Below are 22,694 nucleotides of genomic sequence, written 5' to 3' on the forward strand. Positions count from 1 at the left end.
AAAAAAAAAATCCTTTTCTGGACTCCACCTTTCCAAATATAATTTCTTGTATGTAAGCTCTGTGTAGTTGTATACACAATATTTAGTAAGTTTCCCCCATTATGACAGTCCTCAGGCCTTCCAACTATCTGTTTATGGCAGATTGTTTGTACATCCAGACCTTTTTAGGGCTCCAACCTGTGATCAGGATGAAGGGGAGCACAAAATAATTAAATGGCAGAAGAGGCAGACATTAAAGGGCCCTGTTACTTAGTCCCGAGTAGGCACTAAACTAAGGAAACCTGCACTTGATTTATAATAGGCTACCACTTACAATGACTGGTGCACAATTCTTTTTTTTTTTTAAAGCCATTGCATTTTGCTTTTTATGGGACATACCACACACAGATGTATGTCAACATCCACACTTGCACTTCTTTGCATCATACTACAGCCTGGCATGTACCCATGACATTCATGACCTCATTGATACACTCACTCCAGCATTCTCAGCTTATTTTTTATCCTTTGCTATCTCAGCTGTCATATTTAAGGAGGAGATTTTTTTGTTACTTATAAATTGGCCCTTAAACTGTAAAAAAAAAAAAAATTTCTCTCAGAGAAGTAAAAGAGACACATTGGAGAATTCCTGAAAACTGCTGTAACAAAAGTTTTATGCTGCCCAATAAATTCTTTGTTTTTTTATTTTGTTAAAAATAACATCTGTTAGCTGTGAACAAAACTATGGTTTTCACTGTATTGGTATAAAAGGCAAGTGATTGTGTAATATAACCCGAGAAGGTCCAGCATAATTCTATAGAAGGGGAGGATAGGGAGAAAGATAAAACCAATCCAGTATGAAGTACATCACTGTTATATGACAAGCGGTAAGACTCATGCATAAAGATTACTGAACTGCAATCTTCTGAAAAGACATGAACAAGTTCAGAAATACATAATCACAGCAATGTCAGGAGTTCACTCATGATAACATGAGCCACGAGTCCAGCTTTATACAAGTTGTTTGTTCTAGGAACAATGGTAAATATCTCCACGCCTCATCTCAAAAAATTCACTGGAACAGACAAGGTGAGAGGAGAATAGTGGAATTATATATACTTTAGTCATGTCCAGATTCCACTTCAAATTGTTTCATACTCGTTCCTCCTCTGTAACCATTTGTAAGACTAGCAAGCATAGAAGCCAGGGTCTTTGGGGATTGAGAAAAGTCCTGAAATGTTTTTTGGTCACGGTAATGTGTTCCCTCCAAGGGCTTTAACCTACAGTTGCTAAAATGACATCAGCTGGGGTCTCATCGGTGCTTCTCACGGTTACTTGCATTGTGACACCATCAGCCAGTGCAAGCTTAGCCCTTACCAACACATCATGGCCTCCTCTATACACCCCTAGGGAAACAGATAAAACAAGATTTTCAGTTTTAAGATGATAGTTTACAATACAGAGTATGATTATAAGCTTTATTACTTACAATAGTTCAAGGAATTTCACATTAGATATGGGAATACAGGAAAGGTGATTTTCTCTTACCAGATAGATAAAGCACATGCGAGTTCTTGTTCTCTGGAACTTTATCAGACCTTTCACATGGTTGCATTCCCAAGAACTTAATGATGTTAGCTACAGCCTCTGAAAAAATAATTAAAAAATGTCAGTCATTCAGAGACAGCAAGACAATTATCATGTTCAGTTCCATGTTAGTGAAGGTTTCCCTAAAATATAATGGCTGACGTTTCATAACTTTCTTCATAGTCCTGTACATTGTGGAATTTATGACAGGTTTTTAGTGCAAAAATGTTTTTTAAAAACCCTAACCTCTTTGCCGGAATAGCTGATTAACAGTCATATCCTTCAGCAAAAGGTTCCTTACATTGACTGCAGAGAAAGGATAAAACTAGCCAAGTTACTGACCGCATCATACCTATTCCTGTGACTTTCAGTTGGGTTTACAATCTTTTCACATCACCGATATATCATGATAAAAATGAAAAAAGGACATCCAAGCAACATATTTAGACCTCAAAAAAAATTTATTCAGATGGCATTACCTTCTAAAGTCTTTGTACTGGTAAGAGCAAAGGTTTCCTCTTTCTCATATGCATCGCCCACCTCTTCCCAAGCTGCACCAAAATTTGGCTTCAGCACCTTCTGAATGTGGTCCTCCAGAGTTATCTCAAGATCTTCCAACTATTTGAAAAAACATTACTAATTAGAAGTTCCAATAGACATACAAGAACAGTCAGAGATGAAGATACAATATGACAGCCCTCGGGTAACCACATTGAAAGGCTGCCCTACAGATTTGCCCTACAGATTTACACTACCATTTCAGACATTCACATCAATGGACAGGGCTAAATAGACAACAGATCCGGGACGGTTTGTCTGAAGAGGAAGAAAAGTGGTCAGGCAAAGTTTTTTACTGTTTTCAGTCAAGTTTTTTGCGGAGTCTCATAACACTGCACAACAACGATTTTGCTACTGGAAATAACACGTGATATACATGATATTGAGTGTGCTGATTCTTAATCTGAATTCAGAATTTGTTGACTCTCGTAATCAAACGCTTGAAAACAGATACAGGGTTTAAGCAAGCTATGCATCAATGGTCTCAAGAAAATGTACATAAGAGCTGTTCTCTATCTGGAAAACAGTTTTGCACAAACAATTTAGCAGTATGTTTGTATTTCTGTATGATCAAGGTATTAATTATCAAAAATCACACAAAACAGCTAGGAATACCAAGTTACAATGAAACGCTTTACATACCACATACTCATCATTATATCCTTCATCATCAGGAACGCCAGTGTGAGGATCACAATCCTTGACAACAAATTTCATTGTGCAGTTGAATGTGCAGGACACTATGGAAACACAATTCATCAAATAGCTTGTTAATACATAAAAAAAACTTAGTTATATATTCCTTTTAAAACCATTACAACTATATAGGTGAAAATATTTGGACATGACTGCAAATATTTTACAAGCAAAACAAAACTGGTGCCCCTTCTGCATAAAAAAATGATGTTCTTACTTGAATTAAGTCTAAAATCACTGTACCTATTCTTCATAGCACAAATGAAGAAAATGGCATACCTAGCAAATATGACAAATATGATTACCAGCCCCCTGCATGACAATACCAATCTTGATAAAAATGATTATTCTATAAAAAAAAAAAAAAATGAGTCTCCTTACACTGATGATTATTAGAAAAATGTCTGTATATTTTGCATCAGTGGAAAACCTACTTATGATATAAATGAAACATTTTGGCTTAAATATGGCATTAACAAAAAAGGGTTAGTTACTACATTGAAGGATCATTGGATATTTGGTTTAACCAAGTTAGGATATTAGAGCTTTGTTTTTGTGACTGTAACTGGAAGAACTGTTGACAAATGGACCATACCTGCGGCAGACTCATCCTCAGGAAGCTTGACCAAAGTATAACATATGCCGGGCTGATTATAGGGAAGACTCTGAGCTGGTACATAATGAACCACTTCATATCCCTCTGATGGCTCCAACTGAACAATCACTTTTGCTAGTAACTGATCATTCAGTGTATTTGTGCAGTCAAACTGTAAAATATGGCATAAGTAAATTTACAGGTACATACATACAAAACCTGCACATTAATAAAGTTCTGTTAGCTGCCCGTTACTGATGCAGACTAATGAGAAACGAAAAGGCTTACTTACCTGAAATACAATGTGATCTGTAAATACATGCTTAATACAACGTACAAAATATTCAGTTTCAGCTTCTGTAAGTTGCACAGGCTCAGAAGACTTAAATAGTGGACCAAGATTTTTAAATTCTGGAATGGCAGCCAGTTGTTCTGTAAACAGAAATGTAAAAAAAAATACAAAAAAGGTCAGACAAGTAACAGACAAGACAGTAACAATTATTTGTTGAACACCACTGTTTGCCCTAATGCATGTTGTTTTGAGAATGAAAGCTACAGGATATAAACGGCCAAAATTAAAGGAGTGACTATTTGAAATACAACAGAAATAATGCCTTAGTTTGTCTTTACATCACTTGTCCAATCTCCATGCACAGCAATACTCATCACACTAGAACAAGACAGGCAAGCAATGTCAGCCTGTAAAGCTTTAATGCAATTCACAAAACAGATGTTCTCAGTATAACACAGGGAACATGCTTAGATAAACTGTTCTGCTGCTCCTTCCCTGGCAATTTAACGAGTAGGTTATGGAGGGGACACCAATGTATTCCTTGTATTAGAAAAGGTGGTATCACCCTCCTGACTGCAGTGCCAACAATCTTGCTAGGTAAAATAGTTATCACACATTCACATTTATATATATATATATATATATATATATATATATATATATATATATATATATATATATATTATATTATATATATTTATACTTTCAATGCATATAAATAAAAAACAACACAATGCTAATTTAAGGAGTGAGACTTTCTATTTACCTTGAAATATATCTTGTCTAGCAGGTAGTGCTTTAACATGCTGCTTGCTGGTCACTGAAGCAAGATCTAGAATAGAAGAAAAAAATAACATTAAAACTTATAAAAAAGCCTACTATACTTAATAGAGCTAAAGTTAGATGTATACATTTTCCAACCTTTGCATTTTTTTTTCTTTTTTGACAAAAATATTGACAGATGTAACCTGTCAGTAAGCCAAACAGATTTGAGAACACTAAGTCATTTGACTATGGCAGTGAATACCAAAGGTGCTTAACACCAGTAGCAGCTATTAGTGCCCTTGGATTTTCACATATGCTGCACTGTTCTGATTGTGCAGGGATTAGTAAAAACGTTCTAGAAGCATCAGAGCCCTGTTTGAGCAGAACAGCTTCCCATTTAAGGTGAACAAAAGATACTGAAATATGCTGCCCTTGCCTTTCCATGTACCTGTACTTCCTTCAGCAGCTTTCTGTATTCCAAAACAGACACAGTTACTTGGCCTATTTAGGGCTAAGCAACAGTGTATGCAGACAGCACATCCCACCCCATTTGTACTTACCAAGATGGTCCCCATACCTCCCAAGCATGAGCAGCTAGTCAACCCTGACATATGGAAGTGCCAATTATGTATTTCTACTGAGCACAAAAACTAGAGCTTAGACAGACTGGGATAGAGCAAAGGATTGTGAAAAGGGAACGCAGGCAGGAATGGAGGAGGATGAATTATATTCATACATTGTGTTTGCATGTCACTGACATGTGCATTTGACCCGGAGCAGATTTGTTTATGACCTGCTTTAAGCAGTCTTAGCAATTTCATAGTTTAAAAGGCTTTAAAGCAAATAAAAATCTGCTCACAGAAACTGTGCCCCAATTGTAGAAAATGCCAGAGTCTCTTTAAAATGCTCTTTATAAATGCATTGTTCCTGTGTCTAGACTCGTAGAAGCTTGTTTCATCAAAGGCATTTACCTGCTTTCTGCTCCAAGAAAGGAACGGTGGAGAGTGGGACGGATTTCATATCAAATGGTTTCTCTGATGGCTCCAATGTATACTGGTGTAAGGCTTTCTCTAGTCCCAGCACAGAAACTGTCAGACCTATAGAACATCAATACATTAACATCTACAAAGTGCTAGAGCAAACAAATAATTCAAAGCAAGTAGAAAAAGATGAGGAAAATTTATTTGATCCGTGATCAAATAAAAATGACACATAACCAGCACCCACCGTTCAAAATGTAGGCCGCACTAAGACTGATCTGTTTCTGCTTAAGTACATTGAAGTAAAATGTTGCTCTGTCCCGGACCTCATCATCACTGTCCATCATGCACCTGTAAAGCATAATAAAATAATTATAAAGTATCAATTGCACTAAATCAGCATGTTTAAAGAAACCTATATGTTACTCCCCACAACATGGGCTGTCCCCTGGTTTCCAAATAATAAATCAAGAAGAGAAAATTTAACCTCCAACTCAAAGAGTATATTCAACATTTTTAATATGAACATATCAACATTCTTCATCTGAATACCACCATTAAAAAGAAAGTCTTTAGGATTGCTGTGGAAACCCTTCCTGCTTAAGATATATTAGTCTCAGCTACACAAGCTACACTTTGCTTCACCGATTGACAAGTTCTGAGGTGTAAGGACTAAAGAAGTGTAAACTCCTTTCTATTTATACTGGACACAGTTTTGAGAAGATAATTAATGTAATGCAGTACCTTGTTCAGCTTTTTAAATATTACCCCACCAGTAATCAGTCTACCTAACATCAGCAGGGAATTTACCCAAGATGGTGAAGCCCTACGATGATTTTACCCTACACAGTGCAGAACTAGGCATGGTAAGTCTGTAATGGGAAAAGATGATCTGTAGAGAGCCTACACCAATACTGGAGAATATTTCTGCACCCTCTGCATGACATGATCCTGCCAGACATTCAGTACTACCCTGTGCACTTTGCAGTTTTAGCTTAAATATTATTGGAACACCTACCCCCCTCTATCTAATATGGGGATAAAGAGGGGGTGTTCTGTGGTCCTGATACACACCTTGCTCGAGGATGACAATACTTCTCTATAAATACTGCACCAAGTAAGCAGTGTTACCATAGGACAGAAAGTGTGTTACTGGCAGAATCAGGTAACAAAATGGAAAAAAAGAATCAAAAAACGTATTCAGCCACCACGAGTACCAATTAGCTGCAATAGGTTATATTTTGGTCAGCAAAATTTTTTTTTAATGACATTGGGATTTGAAATTACCTTTGTAGGAGTACCAGAACACTGGGAAGGAGGAATTCATTCTGTGCACCAAACTTAGCTAAAGCATTAACAGCAGCTGTAAAAAACAAAAACAGGTTAGGTTAGGAAAGTGCAAAACAAAGCAAGTGGTCCAAAATTAAATATTGGATAATGAAATCAGTACTAGCACCTAGCCTATACCATAAATTACAAACAAAAGTAACAAGTCGGCCTTTAGCTGAAAGCCATTTCCTTTTTCTTGTATATTGCCAGCATCTGGCGTCCATATGAGGAAATCACCCTTCAAGCTGCACATAGATGCTGCCAGTCATGTTCTTTTTTGCACATACAATATACTACAAAGCTTCTTGATCTTATTTTAGAGAAGGTTGCTTTGGTAAACACAAAGGCAAAATATAGAAATGCAAAGGCTTTGTTCACACAGTCTATAGTTGCAGAACTAAAAGAAATACATAAAGTATTTATGGCGTTTCCATGGTGTTTTTGGGATTCATAAATATGGCTTAGAAGCAGAAAGGATAAATAAAATCTAAACAAAAGTCTTCCTGTAAGCAAAGTAAACAATTTAGGAATGCAGTCCAAACACCTAATAAATGTGTAAAAAATGGCTTACAGGCATCCAACATGCATACCCATTGACTTCCACCATGCATGAACCAGGCAAACATGAAGCCTAAAAAGGCATTTGCCTGACTGCTCAAAAGCTTAAAAACACCCATGTGAACAAGTCCATCGTGTATACTAAACATCATCAGATCTCCTCATTACACTCTCATTGACCCTTACCTGCTCGGACAGCCTCATTCTCCAGCACCACTCTGTTGAAGATGAAACGGATATATTTGGAAGGGTTAGGAGTCCGAGGTCCTTCTTTGCCCAAGAAATGTAGTATCTTGGTTGCCAGAACAGTGTGCTCACAGTCCTCAATAAACTCACATAAATGGGCTAATCCAGATTCTTTACTGTCTGGGTTTTCCTCTATAATGCTGATTATGCAGTCTACAATAGCACGTTTATACTCAAAGCCTCCCTGTAAAAAAAAAAAAAAATTTAAATCAAAATATATTATTTAAAAACCTAAAGCAGATAAAACAGTTGTAACATGTTATAAAAGCTCCTATGCATTATGTGTAGTCAGCACAAAACAACATGGTTTTATAGTCTTTTATTAGGTCTATATATTTATAATATGGGGTATGATAAACTTTTCGTTTAACAATATAGAAATATAGCTCAAAAAGATAGGAACTGCCTGAATGGTAAAGGATGAGGACTCCACTTGGCTTCCTTTCATGAAATATTTGTTTGCTTTGAGATATCTTTTATCTATTGGTCAGGATAAAATATCTAAATTAAAAGGTTTTAAATAAAACTTTTTTGTTATATTCCTTGAGAAATATATTACTAGAGTCACTTGAAAGACAGTGTGACAACTTACATCATCTCTAAGCATGTTGGAGAGAAAAGTCATCATTACAGTATGTTTGCGAGGATACTTCTGACATAAGGCACTGATTGCTTGTACAACCACAACCTGAAAAAAAACATAATATAAATAAAAATAGCAACTGAATGATCAGCATGGCTTTTAGTGTACTAGCTAGCCTACACTAATCAAAACATTAAGACCAACTGGCTAAAATTGTATAGGTCCACCTTGTGCTGCCAAAACAGAACTGATCCATCATGACAAAGACCCCACACAACCTCTATAAATGTTCTGTGGCATTTTCCTTTAGGACAGGCGTGTCCAAAGTCCGCCCCGTTGCCAATCGCGACCTGTGTTCAAATTTCCACTGGCCCGCATCCTCCGTCATAAAATCAATAAAATGCAGCCAGCCAGCACTGTTGACCACCGTATAAAATACACGTGTACAAAAAAGCTATTTTATATTTTATTAGAGTTGAGCAACCACCTTGCAATTATCGGCCCGCTACTCGGTGGGCACAAGTCGGCAGGACGGGAGTCCCCTACGTCATTATAGTGGGCGTGTGCACTGCGGGACCCGCATGGACCACGGCCACTCTGATTCCAAGAACGTGCTCTGCCCGGAGCTCGCACTGACACCGGACTCAGTGCACCGGGAATTCCTGTTGTCACCCTGGTGGGCGTGTGCTGTGTAGGACCCGTGCAGACCACGCCCACACTAACCCTGAGCACGTGCTGAATGGTCAGCCCCCACACACTTTAATCTACCATATCTGGCACTCTTTTGGACACCCCTGCTTTAGGACATGCTGCCTCCCATAGCACATTTTGCTGCCATTTCTTCCCCATGTAAATGATGCATCACCCTCAACCATCAAAGTAATCGAAGTAATTCATCAGAGCAGGCAACCTTTCTGTTAGGACATGGTTCTGATGCTCAAATGCCCAGAGGTGTACAGAGGACATCATGGGCACTCTGACTGGTCTGCTGCTATGCAACAAGGCCAGATGTGCTAACCCCCCCCCCCCTTAAACCACAATGAACATAAACAAGTTATGGGCACCCGGAATCCAGTTCAGAAGCTGTCCCAATTTTTGGTAGCTATTAAATACTACATACAGGGAACAAGCCACAAAACTGATTTAGAGATGTTTTGGCCCAGTCATTTACCAATCACAATTTGGGCCTTGCCAAAGTCAGTCAGATTCTTACACTTGTCACTTAAGAATTGACTGTTCACTTGATATAATAATATTAATATAGTTGCTTGATATAATAATGTTACTTACTTTACATTGAATGGCTTAAATGTTTTAGCTGATTGACATCTAAATATTGCACATATATCACCTTATTTTCAACCAAAGCTACAATATGACTTGATTTCCTCCTAAATTCATTTTATTTGCCCTAGCAGCAAAATGAGGTTACATGTATTGTGTTTTATTATCTTACTTTAAATTCATCAGAGATCTCTGAGACAAACGTAGAAATCTGTTTCATTAGCCTGTCAACGCTGCTCTCGCTACCAGTTTTCAGCAATGTGGTGATGGCCAGGGTAGCGATACTACGGTTGGAATCTGTAATGAGGTTTTCCAGGTCCAGGTTACATGCAGTGACTGCAGAAGGATGCTTCATTGCCACCTAAAGAAAATATGTAAACACAGCAAACAGACATAAAAATAATCATTACTAAAGGGTTAGTCATTACTTCAAACTACTACAGTATTCTGTTGGTTTTATCTGCATCATCTATTAAGCAATACATATAAATCAGTAAAATAATAATTATAGTGCATGGAAAAGATCTGTGAATATGAGTAGCCTATTTATGAAATAAGTACTGACCTTGTTTAGAGTTCGAACTGCAGCATATCTTAGAGCAGGTTTGGGAGAGCTACAGAAGAGTTGCAGAACTAGGGTAAAAAACAAAAATCACATATGAATTAGCTATGAAATCATGATGACAGAGCAAAGCATACCATCAAACAATTTGCCTTTTTATTATAGTATATATAAGGTATAAGTATTAAATTGCAAAGGAGCTAGAAGACAGAAGTAATGTGAAATTCAAAATGTTAAAGTTGTCAACAAAACAAGGGATGGAATGATTCCAATGTAAGCACCTATTCCAATGACAAATGTCTAAAGACAAGCACACATACTAGATTACGGTCAGCAGAAATAGTCATCAGTCCTGGTGGATCAATGAACGACTGCTGTACTTTGCTATCAACAAGAGCACGGTGGAATGTCACCTGGACTGCTGCCCTGATAGACAATGCTGGAGCCTCAGTGATCAACCTCTATTTCTGCAGTTCCCCAACTACTCGCATTGTTCAGGGTTCATCTGGGCTTTAACTGTAGTGTGGTCATAAGAGCTGCAGCAATGGGCTGTGAAGTTTTTCAGGTGTACCTGGAACATAGGACTTAATGAAAAGGTTCCAAACTCCTAGGCAGAGCAAACACTTCTCACGTATATATTTTACTTTTGTACCTTGCTATCAGGAGCTCAACTGTTATTAGCCAATTTCATATCTAAACAACATTACTTAAAACAAAGACAAGCAAATTGTTCTTCTGTGGGGTATTCCTTTTGCTGCCTGAATCATGTGCAGAGCTACCCATAAACTACAAGTAGCTAAAAGGGTAATACCAATACAAAAAAGTAAGGCGTCACCCTTAACCAATACCAACTTTTAGACTGGATTAAATAAAATGCTTTATCTGCTGATCAGCTAAACACTGTCACCCTAGCTACTGTAAGGAGAAAACAACCAGAAACTCATTGTAAAAAATGATGGATATTAATACAGAAGCATTTATAGCATAAAAAATGGAAAGTGATAATATTCTGAAAATGAGAGGAATAAAAGGGGAAATAGGTATCATCAAGTACTATGTGGGCATAGACAAAGACATTTTAACCATTGTTAGTTTGCCTTTAAAATCCCTCCACTGAAGTGAAAGAGCTAAAGTGAATATGCTAAGCTGTGTTTGAGATTTGTTTCTAACACATGTCAAAAACAGAAACACTTGTCTACACAAAAAAAACCATTTAACACGCCTAGCGTTCTAACTCCGTGTCCGTATTTTCATGCAAAAGCGTTACTTATTTTGCATGGAAATTTATTTTACATTGTAGGCTTATAGTTTTAGGCATAACTCACCAAAATATGTCCAATATTGAATAAATGTAATAATGAACTTTAAATAAAAAAAATAGTGAAACCTGTATTGGACTGTATTGGACCTGTATTGTATTTGTATTGGACTCAATAAAGTTATTTTGTATTGAATCCAATACAAAATTATTTGTATTTCCCGCCGCGCCTCACGCACGAACCGAAGCATGCATGAACGTCACCGGGAAATCCCAGAGAACGTCTCTGCAGTCGCCGGCTGAGGATCAAAGGAGGAAGTTGTGTCCCAAAGTCCTACAGGGACAAGAAGGACGCTGGGGAAAGCCAAAGAAAAAAGGCAAGTGGGGTTTTTATTGTTTTTTAGTGACCCTGAGTGTGACTCGGGATTACCGCTTTTTGCATGGAAAATCCACCCCAAGTCACACACGGGAATACCACTGGGGGGGTTAGTAAGATCAAGAAGGTGATGGACTGGATACCTGATACAGCTGGGGCCAGTTCTCTTGCAGTGCAGTTGGGTAGATGAATGATGGCTGAGGCTGCCTCGTAGATCACCATTTCATGTTTGTTTCTAAGGCAACTTTCAATGAAGTCAAACAAAGGACTATTGTGCCTATATACAAAAAAAACAAAAAACAAAACACATGTATGATGAAAAAAAAAAAAATAAATAAAACTTGTAAAACTGTAATTGTAAAGGATGGGTCCAAACATATAAACAAGTCTCTTACTGAGAAAGGTGAACTAGTATGGGAGTTGCATAAAGGATAAAGATTTTTAGGGACCTTGTGAAGCTTGCTGTTAAGCAGAAACTTTAAGCATCAGATGGCAGACAGATTGACTTAAAATAAAATTTAAGGCTGAATGTTAGACCAAAAAGCCGTTTTGTATTCATTAATGTATTTTTTTAAGACTAGTATAAATGGTTGAATAGGATAAATGTCTAAATCTGTCCTGATAGGCTTCTGTAAAGCTCTGCACAGCTGAACCCACACAAGGCGAGAGGCAATGTTTGTTGGAAGATAAATAGTAAAAATTTGCCTTACCCATCATCGGATTCCTCCAGTAACCGGCTAGCAATTCGTATCAACATGCAGTATGCGAATGGGGATTTGAGCCCTGATTTGGTGAACTTGTTTATCATTTTGGCAACAGCCAGCCTGTCATTCTTCCGCAAATAGTAGAGAAGCCCCAATGCATGATACTGTTAAAAAGGTGATTGCATTGTTAGTCACATAAATAAAATAAAAAATAAATAAATAAATAAAACACAAAAAAAACAACAACACACACACAACTAGCAAGACATGTTTTATGAAGAAAATGCAAGAAAGAAGCAAAAAACACTATAACTATGTGGAGCAAATACACTAACTCTAGTTTTGCCTTGGTCCATTCCAGACAGAGTTCCTTTATAAACAGAAGCTTCAAATATACAGTAAGACCTGGGTATTAGTTCATTTCAATATTAACAAGACACATTTCTAGTGTATACAGCTTATGTTAAAAGCAGATATATACCTGAACCATGATGTTGTCACTTGAAGCAGCTTCCTGTGCCTCATTAATCCATCTTTTTACCACATCATGGCTTATTTTCACCATATGCTAAAATGATGAAGAAGAGACAAGTTATTTATGAACAAAACTTTAGCATCATGCAATAATGCAGCATTTATTCAGAATTACCTTCAGTGCTGATCAGCTGTAACAAATGCCATTTTCTATATTGTAGCTTCAATTCCTATTAATAACATTTTAAATATGTTGGTGCTATATAAATCCTGTTTATTAATAATAATAATAAAATATAAGTTCCTGTGATAGGGTGACAACTCTCACACACCATATATATGTATCCATTTAGTAGCAGACTTACTAAAACAGAAGTGAATTATGACTACATAACCTACAACTTCATCTTTTTTCCTGCCCGCGTAAAAGGTTTTTTTTTTTTTTGAACCTATTGAATATAAGAAAACAATTTTAAAAACTCCAAAAAACACTTAACGCAATTTTGTTTACCAATAAACCAATCTTCAGTTATATTCCTAAAAAGAACCCCACCCACCTACTTACTACAGTTTATCATTATATCAATAATAATAATTATACCATTATTATCTGTCTGCCAGTCATTACAGCAACCACCTATGTGTGATTTGTTAAACAGTGGTGACTTAAATTTGTGGTAGCAGCCCCTTAATGTAAATTCTTTGTAAAGTTTATAGCTGGACCCGGAATAAACTCTACTTTCTCATTATCAACATTTACTTCTGTGCTTGTCACAGATCTCTAAGCGTCTAGGTATTCCTGGGTTTACTGATCTGTGACACACACTGATAACCTCTCTGTAAAAAAAGCCCTGCACTGAGGGTCTGGCAAGGATGTGCTGCCGGTAGTGGAATCAGACATGGAAAAGGGTATCTGGCAATCGATACAAAACCCCTTTAGGGGAGAAATCGGCTATGAGCCATTACTATGTGCACGCAGCCCAGGCTAATGCAACTTCAGCAAGCTAAACTATTACAAAACAATAGGTTTACCAACATGATTTAGTATAACATGAATACCGGAACCGTAAACTTCATTATAAACATCTTTCTATTATACAGTAAGTTCTGCACACCATCAAAAATACAACAGTGAATCAATGACATTTTTGTTAAAGTTCTGTAATATTAGATCACCCAAACTTAACTGTGCTTACATTAAAGTGTAAATCTTGTTACGGTTTACAATTTCATAAATGATAACAATGATCCAGGTGAAAAAAAACCAGAACCAGAAATATGTTTTTCATGTGGAATTATTGCATTCAAAGCAATGAGTAAACATTCACTGCTTTAAATACCAGCAATCACAGTACCTCTCCTGTCAAATCCCTAATCTACTGATACCTCAAAAGGTCTGTGCCATCCTCCATACCATTTACTTTCTGGACTAGAAATCTGGCCAATAAAGGACACAATCATATAATTTGCAGTGGAGTATCTCTAAATGGCTCTGAAGGCAAATATAAGTGTCTGCAGACACCTTCAGCAGTATCAGAGAGCCATCAGGGCTGACTACAAGGGTAGCAAACCTCCAACATGTCTAAAAGGTGCAGGAGCTTACCACTAAGTCTGCACACAAAAACACACACACTGCCCGACGCTCCCTGCCCCTTTTTTTTTTACCTTGTTATATTGTACAACCTGGGTGACTGAGGGTGTAAATTGTAAAGAATCCTTTTCTGTTCACTGATTGCATAAATTCCCCAGACTGCACCTCCCAAAACCCAGGCACAATCACATCACTGCAGGTTAGTTGCTGCTTTTTATGTTATTTTCCACACTTTTCATGTATATTACAATATACTTAAGTTATCTTTGGAAAAATTACTGATGGGGCCGCTTTAATGTAGCTAGAATAAACATATAAAAAAAATGAACACCTTAAAAAGCAGTTTCCCTGATTGTGGTAGTGGGGATAGAGCCAATAGGTCATAACCTCATCACACGCACGGTTACAAAACTTCTCTAGAGCTGCTCCAACTCTCTGGAATGGCCTTCCTCGTCCTATTCGGCTTGCTCCTACTTTCTGCTCATTTAAAAGAGCGCTCAAAACCCATTTTTTCAAACTTGCCTACCCGTCTTCTTCTGTCATTTGAAACCACCACTACTTCCCACCACTACATATCTCCCATCCTATTGTGTGTGAAGTTCCCTCACCTACTAGATTGTAAGCTCTTCGGGGCAGGGTCCTCTCCTCCTGTATCACTGTCTGTATTAGTCTGTCATTTGCAATCCCTATTTATTGAACAGCGCTGCGTAATATGTTGGCGCTATATAAATCCTGTTTATTAATAATAATAATAATAATAATAATAGGTCCCTTTGTGTTTTACAACTATATATTTAGCTGCATGCCTGGCTGTGCCGCTTTAAAGTTAAGAAACATTTTGCACTTTAAGCAAATTCACAGATGCAGACGTTTTTGAGTAGTAAAATTCTTTCCAACCAACATGTAAGCAACTGCAGTTTCTGTAGCTACCCTTATCAAACTTTGGTTACTCAAAACTAAGATTCAGTAGATCTGGTAACAGGAGAATGCAGGATGACCCTTTCATATTACAGGGTCAGAGTTTACTTGTAGCTTAACCTTGTTTAAAAACATTCAAGATTTGTAAACTAAATAAAGATGGTTAGGCCTAATAACATACAGCAGAAAGAAATAGCCCACACCTGCATGGATTTATTTTTCAGTTTCAGTTTGTTGCAGTACATAGCTACAATAAAAAAGCAAAGCATTGGGATTTATTTATGGGTATTAAAGGATACATACCAAGGATGATACCAATGCAGAACTGGAGACACTAGGAACTTTATCCACAATGGCTTGCTTCATGTACCTCTCAATGGCCTGCAGCATAGTGGCCTGTCACAAAAAGCATTTTAGGACTTATATTGTGGGAAAAGTAAGTTTAAATAAAATGTATGACTTTCAAGCAACATTTCAATTATTAATCTACCACTATATTTATAATAGGCACAACTTTCAATTCACTGTATGCCCATTATAAATGCCTGTGACAGAAACATTTTTCGGATCTTTTTTAAAGAAAAAGAAAATAATAATCCCAGGGCACTACCTTTCACCTGGATAGCTACTTACGTCAGTGATCCGGCAAAGGGCACGGATAGCTGGTCCGCGGTAAACATCTTCTTTCCCAGTCATGTCCTTGGTAAGACTACCAGAATGAAATTATTAAAAAGGTCAATTCAATAACTATCAGTAGACATCTGTTTAAAAAAACAACATTAGAGCATTTATTTTGCCATGAGACATAAGATACAAACATGAAAGGCTTCTATTTATTAACATGATTGGAAATCCAAATATCAGACAGAAGAAGTACTGAAATGTCAAGGACAAAAAATAATTATTTAACTATATTAGGCCAGGAGCTGTGGGAAAAAAAAAAAAGAATAATTTTTTTCTGAGCGGGTACTAGAAAAGAAAAAATCTAGTATTGTACCTTACAGAACAAGTAAACTAAACATATGTCAGGATCATGGGAACTTAGGTATTTATATATGTGAAACAAACATTACAAGCATTAGTTTTTAAATTTCACACAAAAACAAACATAAAAAAAACCTTGTCAGTGCCCAATGTCAGATTCCCTGTTTTATAAATAGAGCTCCAATCATCCTTACAGCCCTTTATTACCTTCTTGTTGTCACACCAAACAAAACCAAACCAATCCACACCCCAAGTGTGTTGAGGTGCCACTAATAATAAATGGCACTGCATGTAATGTGAATTAAAAGCAACCAAGAGGTGTGAATGGGCCCCTACGCATTTGAAGTTACTAATGGATTGGAAGAAAATGGATCCCAGATTTCAGCAGGAGAATCTTTTGTAACATACAGTGTATGGTTTTGAGGAGGATTCCTACCTGCTTGTAACAATAATGACATCTTCAGAAATATTGGCCATCTCCTTGATGGTTAGGTAACACATCCTTCTCAGGGTTTGCTGAAAACACACAAAATGAACCATAAGCTTCTTCTTGCTAAGATCATGATTTTTGCTTCTGAATATTTTATAGGCAGAATATTTTATTTTTACCATTATGTGTATTACTTACAACTCATATGGGATAGAGCATTAACACCTGAAGCAGTGGAAACCAGCAGGAAAGATTCTCAAGGCTTCCCTTAGCACAAAGTGTCCAGACATCAATACATCATGCACTTCTCCACTAGCTTTAACCCCCCCCTAAAATCTGTCAGAATATTCCACATTTTCCAAACTGAACTGCAGAAATGACAGTTTAAGCTAGGTCTACACGGACGTATTTAAAAACGCATGTAAACATTCCCACTGCGTTTATATGCATTTTCACACAATTTTACTAGTGTTTTAAAGCTTGCACTTAAACTGCTGGAACCTGCGTTAACCCTGCAAGGAGCGTTAATTACACCGCTCAAAAACATGCCTCAAGGAAATGCTCTGGTCTAGATTAGCCCTTTAGAATGTATGGGAATTTCAAACATGGGCTTTTAATACCCCAGGTTAAACAGTGGGGAAAACATCCGTGTAGACTAAGCCTAAAGAACACTTCCTTTATAAAGCAGAAGAAAACTAAAATTTTTGCCTTACATAAAAGGGTAGACAAGAATTTTAAATAGGGTAATAACTATCTTTTGTTTGGGAGAGGGGAGGAGGTTTAAAACTCTTTCTGGGAGCACAGAGACTCCCGGGATACATACATCACGCATCTCAGGAGATATCTGGCTGCAATCTTGGGCATGCGCAGAAGTATTTTCTTCAATGGGGTGAAAAAATACTGATCCTGATCTTGGGCCTGCACAGAGCAAGATGGGGTGACATGAAGAGTGAGTGACTTATTTCGTCTAACAGGCAAATGCAAATTTAGTAAGTTGTGGTTTTCAAAAGGGCAGAAAATAACTTTGAATGAAAAATCTTGGCCGATATGTGGCCCCCAAATACTAGAGTTGAACAGCCCCAAACTAGACATTGCCCAAGTATCACACCAGGCTTACAAATATTCTTTATTAGAGTTGAAAATCACTTACATCATTTGATTGGAATAATCTGGTCATAGCAAAAAATGCTTCTGTGGCTTCCATCGTTCCAAAATGTTCACCCTGTAAACAGAACAGTGGAATAATTTGAAATAGTTTGCTATTCTATTAACCTCCTGGGCAGTTCATTTCTGTCTGGATTTATATGTCTAAAAGCGGTAACATTGTTTTTCATGAAAATTTATTTTTCAGTATAACATAATAGTATAATAAAGTTTGAAACACAAAATCATGTAAAAATAATAAATTAAATAAACTAAAAAAATAAAAATAAAATAAAAATAATATTTGTTTTATTTTTAAAAACAAAACAAATAATATACTCATACTATAATATTATACTGTAAAAAAAAAAAAAAGTTCATGAAAGACAATGCACTGCTTTTACACATGTAAATCCAATGTATTGTCTTTAATACAGTTATTTTGTATTGAATGCAAAGCAAATGTATTTTGAATTTCCCGCCCCGCCGGCATCGTACACACGCACCGATGTCACCGGGAACTCCCGGTGACTCATCGTGTCCAGAAGACGTCGGAGGAAGAAGAAAGAAGACACGAATCAGGTAAGTCTGTATTTGCTAACCTTCCCATAGGTTTACCTACCTTGAGTGTGAGGCGGGGTTACCTCTTTCAGGAGCTTGGGGTTACTGCTGGGAAGGTTAATACTGAAAATTTGTTTGGTTTGTTTTAAAGAAAAAGAAAAAAAAAGCATATACGCAGATGCAATTCTAACGCTCAACTAGACATTCATTTTAAAGATGCTAAAAATATTATAGGAAAGCTCTCCAATTAGCAGAAAGCACAATATTTTCTGTTTGAAAAGCTGTCTGCTTGATGATTTTTAACATGAATTTTAATATATAAAATAGAATGCTTGTGAACCAAAAATCAGGAGAATGTTTTTTTTTTGGCATTTATTGAAAGAAGCGTACCTAAACTATGTTTACATAAAAGAGTAGACAACCCTTTTATGTAAGATAAAAGTTATGTTTTTTTTTTTTTAGCCTAGGCAATCGAGAATGAATGGGAGCGCAAAGCCTCCTGGGATACCTACGTCAGACATCCCAGGAATCTCTTGGGTGTTCCTTTTCACGTGGAAAAAAAAAATATGCCAAATTTTTTTTTCATCTTACGTCACCTAATCTCACGCCTGGGTCGGGTGACGTAGGATGAATAGATGAAGATGGTGGCGCCCAGGGGGCACCAGCTTCAGGACGACGCAAGACCTGATGCAGGACACCCCCGGATGGATCAGACTGCCCTAGGGGATTGAAGGCAAGTGTATTTTTTTTTTGGCAGTTTTTAGTTTAGTTTCTCTTTAAAGAACTTATAGGAACTGGAAAAAAAAACACTACTGTGAGTCCGAGGGGAAAAAAAACACTGATTTGAAACTACTAAGTAATATTGTAGATATGCAAAAATATCTTCCCAGTTACGTCTCCTGTTTTTTATAGGATACAGAAAACAAAGACATATAATGGTGAAGAAATTGTGAATCCACACATACAGCTGTTCTGCACCTGCTGGCTTTTTACTGTCTCTAACTGAATTTTAATGTGGAAGACAAATTCAGGTTTTAATGATTGTAACAAGATTTTTTTTTTCTCCTTACCTGGTTCAAAAGATACAAAATCTTGGTTAAAATATGAATACATCTTCTTGGATTTATTGGAGTTTCATTGAATAATCGAGCCTGAAAAAGAAAATATTTTCATGCAGGTATTAGCTGAGCTACTCACTGTTTCAGTATAATCACGTTGTCTAACAATTCACTAAACTGGGTTTCCTTTATGGCTGTATGATAGTTTTAAAAACACGCACACCCATTACATTGCCCTGCAATGCTTTAGAACAATCCATTAATTTCATGGGCTGCCCAATGAACCACAGCATATAAAAAAATGTATGCTGAACTTTTGAAAGTACGCCAATGATCCGCAGTGCACTGGTAAGGTCTGATGGTGGTTTATTATTAAATGGCAACTAAGTCCATTAATACTATTTTTTTTAATCATTTGGTTTGTTACTTTATGCAGCATTCAAAAAAAATCCCAACATTATTTAAAATAACATCCTTTGTGTTATTTTAGTGGGATAGATGATAGTATAAGATTTTTATTTATAATTATTATTAATAATATTAAACAGGATTTATATAGCACCAACATATTACGCAGTGCTGTACATTAAATAGGGGTTGCAAATGACAGACAGTGACACAGAAGGAGGGGAGGACCCTGCCCCAAAGAGCTTACAATCTAGGTGGGGGAAGCAGCAGACAATAGGAGGGGTGTGTCTTTTAGTTTACAGTGGAGCTACTACAAAAATGCCACTTTTTCAAAACTTTTTGCCAAAAGAAAGCATTCCTCTTTACGGAGGTGCCACTGACCTGAAGGAGGAAGCTACTTTCAGATCTACAAATTCATTTTTATATTGTCTTACCTCTTGAAGCACCGCACTCTTTTCTAAATGCTGAAATGGATTGGATCCACTTCCTAAAAACAAACAGGTTTTATTTACTTAGACGTGTGTGTATATAGTTAGACAAAAAGGAGATCTTTTTTAATTTACAGCATCATAAAATTATTACACAAGCCATTTTATAATTGAAAAGACAACACTAATACCGTGTTTCCCCGAAAATAAGACCTAGCACTTTTCCCCCCAACCTGCCCCAATATAAGACCTACCCAGAAAATAAGACCTAGTAGAAAAAGAAAAAAAAAAAAAAATACTCACCGAGCGGGAGACAGCGGGCGTACACACTCCGGAGCCGCACAAGCCGATGCTTGCCTTGTAGTTCCGGCTCCTGTCACAGGCGGAGTGATATTACATGCACTTCGCCTGTCAGAAGCCAGGAACTCGGCTCGCGTCTTCTGATAAGGTAAGTTTTTTTTTTTTATTTTAACCAGCACAATTACGGTATAAAAATAAAAAATAAAAATGTGAGCAATCATTGCCCCAGCCACATTTTGTGCTGATTTTAGGTTTGTAAGGACAAGCTGGCTGATTTAATACAGTAACAGTGCAAGAAGAGAAATGCTGAATTCAGTAACCAATACCGGTAGCAATGAATCAATGAAGAGTTTAATTTACAATTGGGTCACCATATAAAACTCTCAAATGTACATTGTTCTACATGTATATGGTGTTTTTTTTCATTAAAAAAAGTATATAAGACCTACCCTGAAAATAAGACCTAGTGTGTTTTTGGAAGCCCAAAAAAATATAAGACAGTGTCTTATTTTCGGGGAAACACGGTAGTACAGAAAAGAAAACCTACAGAAGATAAACAATGCTGCCAGGGCGGGTAATGAGGGGGCATATGTTACAAAACGCTACATATTTTTTTTTCTTTATTGGGTTTACAGACACTAAAAAAATAAAAATATAATACACATGTGAAAGTCCTATCAGTGCTTACATTCTGGTGTGAGGAATATTGCTAAAAAAACCTCTAAAATATTATATATATCATTTAATCATAAAAGGGATATTATCTGGTACAAAAAAAGTCAGAAAACCCTTCAGGGGTGTAAAGCTATTTTTTAGAGGCACAGCTATATACACAGAGGAGATACATAGAGGGTGAATATCTGACAAAGATTTGTCTTTCTGTTCACCCAGTTCTAAGGTGTCCACAGCTCTGCCAGACCAAACAACTGGCAGAACAGAGGACCTAATTTTCCCTGGCTGCAGCAAATTTGGAGACACACCAGCAGTTTACCATTTCCTCACGCCAGGAACCGCTGCCTCTCAGGGAGATGCCCCATATGGAATGAACAGGGGCGGCAGTGCCCCATAGTAACACTCACTGCCACCAACTTGTCATATATGCAGGTGCTGGTCCTTTTTGAAAAAGTGCTGCCATGCCTGTGCGACAGGTGTGAACCTTTCTTTATGACAGTGCTTTTGGTTTAATATGGTCAGCCATTTGATCAAATGGGTCCGCACATCACTCCTTATTTGACAGCTGTTATCATTGGCTCCTGTGTTTTTGGTCACTACATGTAGTGTTTAGGGGCAGTTTGCCACCCCCCTGCCAGCAGGGTGCCGCTTTATCGTTCTCTAGAGCAGAATGGGGCTGTATGTACAGCGCTCATTCATGCATCGTGCAGTTGTTAGTCCTTCCTCTACCTTATATATTGAGCCGGGGTCCTCCATACCTACAGGCTGTGAACACTTCCTACATGCTGGGAATCACATCCAGAGAGGTGTGATGTCATCGCTGTGTGATGTCATAGCGGGACGCATATCAGGGTCCGGCCAATGGGCACAGCTCCAGATCAGAGGGGCAGACAAGGGGCCTGGACAGGGAATTTATCTTCCTGCAGACCTCTATAGAGAGACACACTGAATATAATAATAATCATCACACAGCTATATTCATCAACATGAAACCAGCTGACACTCAATGTGTTACAGGTATGGGGGCAGAAGAGCTAAAACAGCAGAAAACTATGAATATATTCCTGTCAGGACATACACGTCACCCCCTGCTATCTGAACAGTGAAAACTCCCCGGTATACAATGTGAGCGCTACGTGTCTATCACATGTACAGCCACGGCTTCCGGCTTTAGGAAAGACCGAGGCTCCGGGCCTACACAGCCTAGCTCCATTCCTCCTCTGCATTGATAACACCGGGAACGTTTCCTACCGGCCTCCTCGTCCTTCTTATCGAATTTCTTTATCATTTCCACGTGTAGTGGCTCTGCTGTCGGTACCGGAGGAGATTCTCAGCGTAAGATACACCTCACACTGCGCCTGCGTACAGATCTCTG

At 37.5% G+C, this 22,694-nt stretch overlaps 1 protein-coding gene across 1 annotated transcript in view; it reads right to left on the minus strand.

Moving 5' to 3' along the window:
* Nucleotides 1-22,694, minus strand: part of COPG2 (COPI coat complex subunit gamma 2) — a gene marked incomplete in the record, with an annotated part of 23,010 nt that extends 316 nt beyond the window's left edge. The window contains 24 exon segments of the mRNA XM_072401841.1: nucleotides 1-1,385; nucleotides 1,528-1,626; nucleotides 2,046-2,184; nucleotides 2,767-2,864; nucleotides 3,416-3,587; nucleotides 3,708-3,847; nucleotides 4,474-4,539; nucleotides 5,444-5,569; nucleotides 5,700-5,803; nucleotides 6,740-6,815; nucleotides 7,526-7,769; nucleotides 8,178-8,273; nucleotides 9,625-9,813; nucleotides 10,018-10,085; nucleotides 11,792-11,925; nucleotides 12,359-12,516; nucleotides 12,834-12,920; nucleotides 15,639-15,731; nucleotides 15,969-16,044; nucleotides 16,756-16,835; nucleotides 17,900-17,971; nucleotides 19,524-19,604; nucleotides 20,354-20,406; nucleotides 22,571-22,694. Coding sequence (XP_072257942.1) covers nucleotides 1,255-1,385; nucleotides 1,528-1,626; nucleotides 2,046-2,184; nucleotides 2,767-2,864; nucleotides 3,416-3,587; nucleotides 3,708-3,847; nucleotides 4,474-4,539; nucleotides 5,444-5,569; nucleotides 5,700-5,803; nucleotides 6,740-6,815; nucleotides 7,526-7,769; nucleotides 8,178-8,273; nucleotides 9,625-9,813; nucleotides 10,018-10,085; nucleotides 11,792-11,925; nucleotides 12,359-12,516; nucleotides 12,834-12,920; nucleotides 15,639-15,731; nucleotides 15,969-16,044; nucleotides 16,756-16,835; nucleotides 17,900-17,971; nucleotides 19,524-19,604; nucleotides 20,354-20,406; nucleotides 22,571-22,607 — 2,619 coding nt within the window.

This window comes from Pyxicephalus adspersus, chromosome 2 (assembly GCF_032062135.1).
Source record: "Pyxicephalus adspersus chromosome 2, UCB_Pads_2.0, whole genome shotgun sequence".
NCBI classification, from domain to species: domain Eukaryota; kingdom Metazoa; phylum Chordata; class Amphibia; order Anura; family Pyxicephalidae; genus Pyxicephalus; species Pyxicephalus adspersus.